General features: G+C 45.9%; 1 protein-coding gene across 1 annotated transcript; it reads left to right on the top strand.

Annotated features, from left to right (window-relative positions):
* The first annotated feature begins 1,226 nt into the window (after positions 1–1,226).
* On the top strand, positions 1,227–4,407 carry Cap-G (Chromosome associated protein G). The gene has a single exon (XM_065448505.2). It carries the CDS (start codon positions 1,438–1,440, stop codon positions 4,321–4,323), a length of 2,886 nt encoding a protein of 961 aa, XP_065304577.1. The 5' UTR covers positions 1,227–1,437; the 3' UTR covers positions 4,324–4,407.
* Positions 4,408–8,421: the final 4,014 nt, after the last annotated feature.

The following is an 8,421-nucleotide window of genomic DNA, read 5'->3' as shown; positions in this document are numbered from 1 at the left end:
TAGACAATAAATAGTTGTAGCGAAGCGAGCGTTTCATTTCAGTTTAATAAAAAATTAGGCTTTCACCTTTCCTCTATAATAGACGAGTGAAAACACGTAGGATCACGCGCTAATAATAATATTTTTGTGGTGGCCGGCTTATTTAGCTAAGAGGGAAAGTTTGAAGAACGATTTGCCGCCTCGCGTAGGAACAGTGGCGCATCGGCGTATACCTTAGTATAACTCGCAACCTTCAGAGATATAGTTAGTGTAACTTAGTATAACTGAGGTATACTAGCTATATCTCTGAAGCCATAGAGTTTCTCACTATAACACCTAGAGGGAAATGTGGCGCCACCATCTATGGAAGTTTCTTAAGGGGCGCCGTGCCGTCATGGAAATGACGGTATGTGTGTCTGCGAGGCTCGTGTTGGCTGGTGTTGTAAAAGGCTCCGTCTAGAACGTGGATTTGGCTACACAAATGACGGGTTCTTAAAGTAAAATCTTCATGAAATGTTTCAATTAACGCTACATATTGACGCACCTACAATGCATGACCACGCGAAGAAAAGCATGAACAGACGCCAAACTCTTTCAAAGCGAGCGCGAATCTTGTCTTCTGTTCTCCCACTTTAGCGACCCGCTGATACTTTTTACGTTTTATAGAATTATACATCAATAAATAGTTCTCATAGCTAAACAAAACATGTCTTTGTGTAATAATGAAGCTAAAACAGCTTTTTACGTGCAGTTTTAGTAGAAAATGAATTATTGTGACAGACGGAACGGTGCTTGCCTGGCTCTCCGAGAGCGATGCCAACCCGAAGTCTGGCGCAGCAGCGCCAGATTTCTCTTTTCCCTCTAGGTAACATAGAGAGAAACTCTATGTTTCAAGCACGGCCGCCTCAATCACGCGCGCACAGCGGGGCTTGCTCCGCCGTGCGCGCGTGATCGAGGCGGCCGTGTCTGAAAGGTTGCGATTTGGACACCACCTATTGCACCTGCAACTTGCTCACTGCAGAAGTCTCGGAGGCCATGTTCTACGTACCGGCAAACGTTTCTTTCTGTGAGCATAGCTGTGAGCTTTGTAAGATCCGTTCTTCAGAAATAAACCACCAAATAGCTGCTAAGGCAATACTGGCGCTATCTTTAAGCTGAAAAAAATAATTTTACTATCTAATGCACTGTTGTTATCGCGCTTGACAATATTTGAATCACAGTAGTGCTAAACTTTCCGCACGTAGCGTAACAATCGCAAACGTTAAGCGCGCCAACGGACAACGCCAAAAACAACGGCGGCAGTGGCGCGAGCACTTCTTCCTTTTTTCGCAGTGCGAGGAATGCATTTCGTATCCATTCGTGCTTGCTTTACCTGGTTCCATTGAGTTAAGTCTGCATACGAATATCAACTTCATCCAGAAAACTGTTCTACTGTGCGGACTGCCGCAGTGACACAAGATGGATGTGACATCGATGACAACGCTGCGTGACGTTTTAACCGTTTGTCAGGACAGGCCGAATGCATTTGAAAGAGGACTGGAGGTTGCCCGAAAAGTGTACGGTGACACGCCTTTCGACGAATTCTTGAAGGAACTCGTATTGTGTCTGCAATTCATCATTCCTAACACCGACAGCGGCGAGTACGTCGAACGTCTTCTAGATTTCATTGCCCGTTTTGTCGCCTCGCCGACTGCTTCACAGGAAGCCGACAACACTTCTGTGAAGAACGAACTTTTGGAGCCCATCCTACGTAATGTGCTGGAGTGGAGCGGATGTGGCAAGAAAATTATCCGCGAGAGATGCTGCCTTTTCGTCGAGAAGCTGCTCGGCTACGTTACGGACGACAGCGTTATTGACGACAAACTCTTTGAGGAAATTGAAAGCGCGATGCTTACAAGGCTCCGCGACCGCATCGGAAGCGTTCGAAGTCGCGCCGTTGGTGCCTTGTCAAGGCTTCAGGACCCCAGTGACTCGAAGTGCAAAGTTGTGAAGCAGTTTCTGTTCCACGTCGAAGCTGACCCATCCGCAGACGTCCGTGTGGCTGTCGTTAGCCACATGGTTCCGTCTTCACGTACACTGGGGGCACTGGTTGAACGGTCTAGGGACACGAGAGAAGCGGTCCGGAAGCGTGCATACGAGCGCATCGCAGAGAAGGTGCCGGTGAGGTATCTAAAGATAAAACAGAGGACAGAGCTCCTAGACAGTGGTCTCAATGATCCGTCAAATGGAGTCAGGCAGGTTGTCGTAGCAAACTTAATCCCTGCTTGGCTCAAGCATTGTCAGGACAGCGTTGCGGACCTCATAAAGCTTCTCGATGTCCATGGATCAGAGAAAGTCGTGGAGGCATTACTGAAGGCATTACTCAAGACACATGGCATTGAAATGTTCATCAAAGACATCAAACAGCGCTTGCTTGACCAGGACAAACTCATTCCAGAGGACAAACTTAGCTGTGAAGGCACACTTTACTGGCGGATTCTTGTGCAGACTCTTCGAGCTCAGGGATCGGCCGAATCAGAGTCACGCTTGGATGAAATCTTCCCTGACCTGACAGTGTACTGTGGGTTTGTTTCAAAGTATGTGCTGTCCTTTAGTACGGAGTGGGACGCACTCCGTCAGCTTGACCATCAGTTTGTTTCACAGCAGCTCATACTGCTGTTGAAGTCCGCTGACCTTGCTGACACTGCTGGGAGGGAATGCCTCCTTGAGACTGTTCGGAGATTGCTGCTCTCAACGAAGGTAGGTTCACTGCAGATACCTCACTTGATGAAGCTGATCAGATACATTCACCCAGATCCATATGATACACTGCAAGAAGTTGAAGCGTTGCTACCTGAAATCCAGGCACCTCTAGCAGCCACCCAAACCTTCCAAACGCAAGAAGCAACGCAGAAGGAGCCTGCATTAGACATGTTGATTGCCAAGATTAAAGTGCAACTGAACATACTGAGAGAGGACCTCTCAACTTTTATTGAAGAGGAAAACTTTGATGCGGCTAAAGAGACTAAAAAGAAGATTACTGAACTGGAGGGTGAACTCTCCAGCCACCAGTCTAAATTGGCAGAGCTGTCGGCTGAGCCAAAGGAAATTGAGTGTGAAAAAAGTGAAGCCATCATTCTAAAGTGCCTGATACTGATTGCTGAAATGATGGCAGTCACACCCCTCACATCACTGACTCCTTTCCTTCAAACATGCCTTGAGGACATTATTCTCCCCGGGATTGTCAGGATGGACATGGCCATCCGCAAGCAGGCAGTAAGAGCACTATCCTACTGTTGCGTGCTGAACAAAGATGTTGCAATGCGAAACCTCAAGCTTCTCTTTGAGGTTGCTCTTGTGGACCAACCACAAATCCAAAGTGTTGCCTTAGCTGGGGCTCTCGATGTTCTTCTAACCTATGGACTGGAGACATTCGACAGCATGCTCAGAAGTGTGTTTGAAGGGGAGGATGACGATGAGAGTCCAATACCATGTAAAATATCATCAGGCCTACTGGTGGACTTCTTGACCAAGTGTACGGACATGGAAGATGAAAATATCAGGGCTGTGGCAGCGGAAGGTATGGCGAAACTACAGCTCTGTGGTCATATATGTTCTCCGACACTCATGTCTGCATTGATCTTGCACTGGATTAATCCAGATGCCGACAAGAACAGTCGGTTTCACCAAGTATTGAGTGCCTTTATGAGAACATACTCACTAGGTGGGCCAAAAAATACCCAGTGCTTCGAAGAAGCATTTATGCCCACATTAGATGCCATATTGACAGCGCGCTCGCAAGACCCTCTGACTCATCTTGATCCTGCTGATGTCCTGAACTTCCTTGTTGAGGTAACTCTGCTGAGGTCACCAGAAAATCCATTTGAGTATGCCTCTGATGATGAAATAACCGAACAGACACCACATGATCGTCTTGCCGAGCTACTTTGCCGAGAAGTGCTGAAGGACCCAGACTCGCCTGATTCCTTGGTCTTTGTTAAAGCGCTAACCCTCCTGAGGCTTACCCATAGGTGTGCCATCTCGGACCTAGTGTCAGCGGTGCATAAGATGGAAAAGAGAGTGACAGCAAAGCGCACTATTGCACTGGTGAAGAGGTTCAAGGAGAAGCTGTTGGCACTTTCACCTGCTGTGACATTGAGTGAAACAGATGAGATGTCATCCATGAGTGTACTCATCGAGAGCACAACCTCAAACGAAAGCACCATGCTCTCAGCTACAAAGAAAAAACGTGCCCTTACTAGAAGGACAATCCATCAAGGTAGTGTCCTGTCAAGCCCTCCAAAGACAGAGTCTCCAGTGCAGCAAATTTCTCAGGAACTCTTTTCATCAAGCATCAGCTCATAAAAGAGCATTCTCATTCTTGATGTATTGACATTTCGTTTATGTATGTCTCATATTAAAAGCACTGTTGTGTGCATGTGTGCTGAAGTTTACCATCAAGTATTTTTCAATCAAGGATTGGCCCTTGAATATAGCTGTCCTTTTCATATCCGTAGTGTTATCGTGGCCAGTAAGCTGGACAAAGTGCAAGAACACACTGTTCAGTACACAAGACTAGGCATAATGTGCTGCATGCTTGTATTTTAAATGCCTTGTTTACTTGTGTGTGTTGTGTTCATACAGTGTTGTAATTTTTGTTATCAGTATCCAGAAGGTTTACTGCTTGCTTTTGAAAAGCTAAAGATAGGTTCTTGCATTTTGCTCATGCATCCACTGCTTGTAAAGCAGTACACTATAGTAAACTTGAACACACGGTGTGTTACATAAGGCAGAATGTGGTGTGCGTGACAAAACGATTTCATGTTGCATCTCATGTATGTAGTTGGCAATACTAATTTGATTGTCTGAAACTTAACATACCCGTTTCTTTATGTTCAAGATGGCGTAACATTTCGATTAATTTTTTAAAATTTACATTTTGCCATTTAATGTATTATTGCTGTACATGTAATTATGAACGACAAAATGCGTGCCCAAAGCATAAATGAAGGTACAGTGCGTGCTACACGTCTGTCATCGTCGGACATGTGCACATCCTGTTTGACCGCCAGACACGAGGATGCTCACATTGATGCGATAGTTTTGTTTCTGTCTTCTTTGGTTTTTATTTTCTATGTTTTAGATCAAACAAAACAAAAAAAACAAAATTTACAGCAGGGCGAGCACCCTCACATTCAGCAGCCTAACTCGATGTTCATGCACTGTACATTCAGTTATGCTTCAGGCACGTGCTCTACTGTTCGCATTTAATCTTTTGCTTATAGTACCAGTGCTGCAAATATGTTTGTCTAAATACATTGTACTTGGAGTAATTGAACTTTGTACTTTTTTTTGCATGAAATGTGTAGCAACATCGCTATACACTTGAGGCTGGTTCATTCCTGAAAGGCAAAGAAAGTGCCCTCTGTTGTTCAACTATTAACAAGCTTGTTCGTGGCATTATGATGAAGAAAATTGATTCTGACTTGCCACTTACGCCCATCACAAGAAAATCTTGCTCTAGAAAATTGCCAACAATGGGGCATTGCTCCCATCCATATTACTTACCACTTTCTCTCATAGCTTGGTTCAATTTAAAACAGCATATTCTGGGTGCACCATTAGCAAGCGTGTTCAATCAACTGTACACTATGTATTTCTCACTTAGCAGGCGGCGCTACAAAAGCTATGCAATTAGTGTGGTCACAGAAGTCTTGCTCTCCATATATTGCAGTGCAATTGTTTTTGACCGCCGATGATTTAACAGAAAATAAATATTTTATACTACAACTTGTGAACGTAAGGTTAAGTCAAATAATATTTTTTTACCTTTGTGCTTCCAGTATGCAACACACTATATTCTGGTTGTGAGCGCAGACAGTACACTGCGGCTGATAGTCGCAGAAACATGTCGCTCCACTCATTCGCTGACGAAGAAGTTCGGATCTGTGATGCCTTCCACGTAACAATTATGTCGCATTTTTATACATAAGAGTATGGGACTTGTTTGGATTGAACTATATGACACATACCTGTATGTGATGTATCATTATTTGGTTAAAAGCGTGACAGTGAGAAAAGTCCCTGTAAATTTTGTAACAATGCCTGCTATATATGAAACAGTATATTTTACTAGAGACACTTCTGTACAGCCTTCTGCTGTGAGTGCAGGAGCTCATTGATGGATATATCTGTTGTTGAACTACCATAGCGAATGAAAACACTGGCCTGCCATGCCTGGCACATTGACACCACCATACAAAGCCAGTGCTGCTTTGGGAATGTTTGTAAACGTTTGGCTGCACCTGCATAGTTCAGAAATGCACACAGGCCTGCCCAGTTTAATGGGGGCACTGCAACATTTTTTGAACATGGCAGGAAAATGTTCACAGACAGTGCTGCCATGAACATGTGTGCCAAATATTGCGCTGCATGTAGCAAACTCTCGTAATAGGCTGCTTACTCTCTCCTGCGACCCCACTCTTGCGGCTGTTGATATCACATATGCATACGTCAACCCATAGATGCCACCCGTTGGCCAACCATTCATGGCCACAAATTTTTTCGTTAAACTTGCCCTACAGCATGAATCAATGAATCACTCCAGAACAAAAGCTCACGTACGCATGCGCACCCCTCAGGTCTTCTTTGTGATGGGTAAGTGGTGATTGTTAAGACATCGCAGGCATCATGTCACTGCTCCTTCGTCACTCTTAGATGCTTTAATCAGATACCAACTTGAAGGGTCGTATGTGCACCGCGTGAAAAAAGAGAAAAAGTAATAGTTTGTGCCATGTGTACAGTTATGCATTCTGACTATTTACAGTCTATTCGCAGGCACAGAGGCACAAAACTGTCTGATGAATAACGAGGGCTATCATAAAGGATCTGGTTAGAAAGGCAAGGTGTCGGGCGGATGTAGCTGGCTCTTCTGCAGTGGTCGAAGTAGAGGTTGACTACTATTATGTGCGGGCAGCCTGGTCAACTAATGGAAGAGAGAGATGAAGAGGTAAGGCAGGGAGGTTAACCAGATATTAGTCTCTGGTTTGCTACCCTGCACTGGGGTTGGGAGATAGGGGTTAGGAAGAGGACAGAGAGGAAAGGGTTAAAAAAGATACATGCAATGACATGCACACGAAGGGTGTCCTAGTTAGAGACATTCACAAAGGCCGGTAGATACAAGAAGTGCAGTAGCGCTTGCACAGCCTTCTGTGACGTTAGGTCCTGTCGATGGTGTATAATTCCTTCTTCCGATAGTGGTCAGTCACCCAGCTGGTTGAGTTCGTGGCAAAGGGATTCCCTCTGTGGACTGTACTGTGGGTAGTTGCACAAGATATGGCCAATCGATTCACAGGTTAATTGCAGTGTCGGCCATTCTTATGTGGAACGCATAGGCTTTGGTAAAAGCGATGCCCAACCACTGTCGATACAAATCAATATATGGAAAATGCTTACATGACTACAGGAACACTGCGGAATGTATGTAGGATCAGGCGGTAGTAGTCGGGAAAGTAGGGCATCACGCATTGAACTGGAGGCTCAGGTAATTGACAATGGCTTCTCTGCTTCGTACAATATCTTGGGTGTAATATTGTGAAGGGCATCCAACAGGTATTCAATTTTAAAGGTGATCGGGACCGACTGTGGCATGTTGGTCTATTCACGCATACTTCTTTGCGTGAGGTCCGATAAGGCAGGGTCGGAAAGATGTCAGATCTGTGGGTTGGTCGTGGCAATGCCACTGTTTTTATGACACAGGAACAGAGTGCCTGAACGTGTCGACACTGCCTGCGTGCTCTGCTCAAAGGCACGTAGCGTTGTGACCGACCACTCCAGCAACGGAAGTGTCGGTGCAGTTGAGATCGCTGGCATAGATGCGAAGCTACTAGGCACTGTGCAGGAGACATTCGCAGCAGTGTGGTCGTGCAGTTGCTGGTTGCAGTGCAGTGCAGTTGACAACAGCTGCTGCATTCGAGATGCTGGAGCTTACATGACTGCTAGTGTCGTCCAGTGTGAGGGTGCCGTCGGATGAAGGAGCAGTTGATGCAGTGATGGGTGTCCTTATCTCACTCAGAGAGGACTGCATGTGGCTGAGATCATTAGGAGACCAGGTGCAGCCAGTTGAACAGTGATGCAATCCACACACGGGAGAACAGGTGATGAGGCAGAGTGGAGCGAAGACTGGGTGCTTACAGTCGCTGCGCCCTGTTGTCTGGTGTCTGCCGTTCCAAAGCACCCTGAGGAGTTTGTAGCGCTTTTGTCATCGTGCTGTGCAAGGGGCAGGTACATCCACGGTTGTGGCCATGAGCACCCCATCAGGCCTTTTCAAGGGCTCGACGGCAAGCGCGGAGATGGGCGTGCCGATGCTTGAGCCATGAGGCATGAGGCAAGGTAAGCCGAGATATGGGAGAAAGCAAGGATGGTGACTGTAACACAGTCTGGGCCAACTGGCGTCTTGGAAGG

The sequence above is a fragment of the Dermacentor albipictus genome, chromosome 4, assembly GCF_038994185.2.
Source record: "Dermacentor albipictus isolate Rhodes 1998 colony chromosome 4, USDA_Dalb.pri_finalv2, whole genome shotgun sequence".
Taxonomy (NCBI): domain Eukaryota; kingdom Metazoa; phylum Arthropoda; class Arachnida; order Ixodida; family Ixodidae; genus Dermacentor; species Dermacentor albipictus.
Note: the sequence above shows the minus strand (reverse complement) of the source record. Positions and strands in the feature narration are given on the sequence as shown.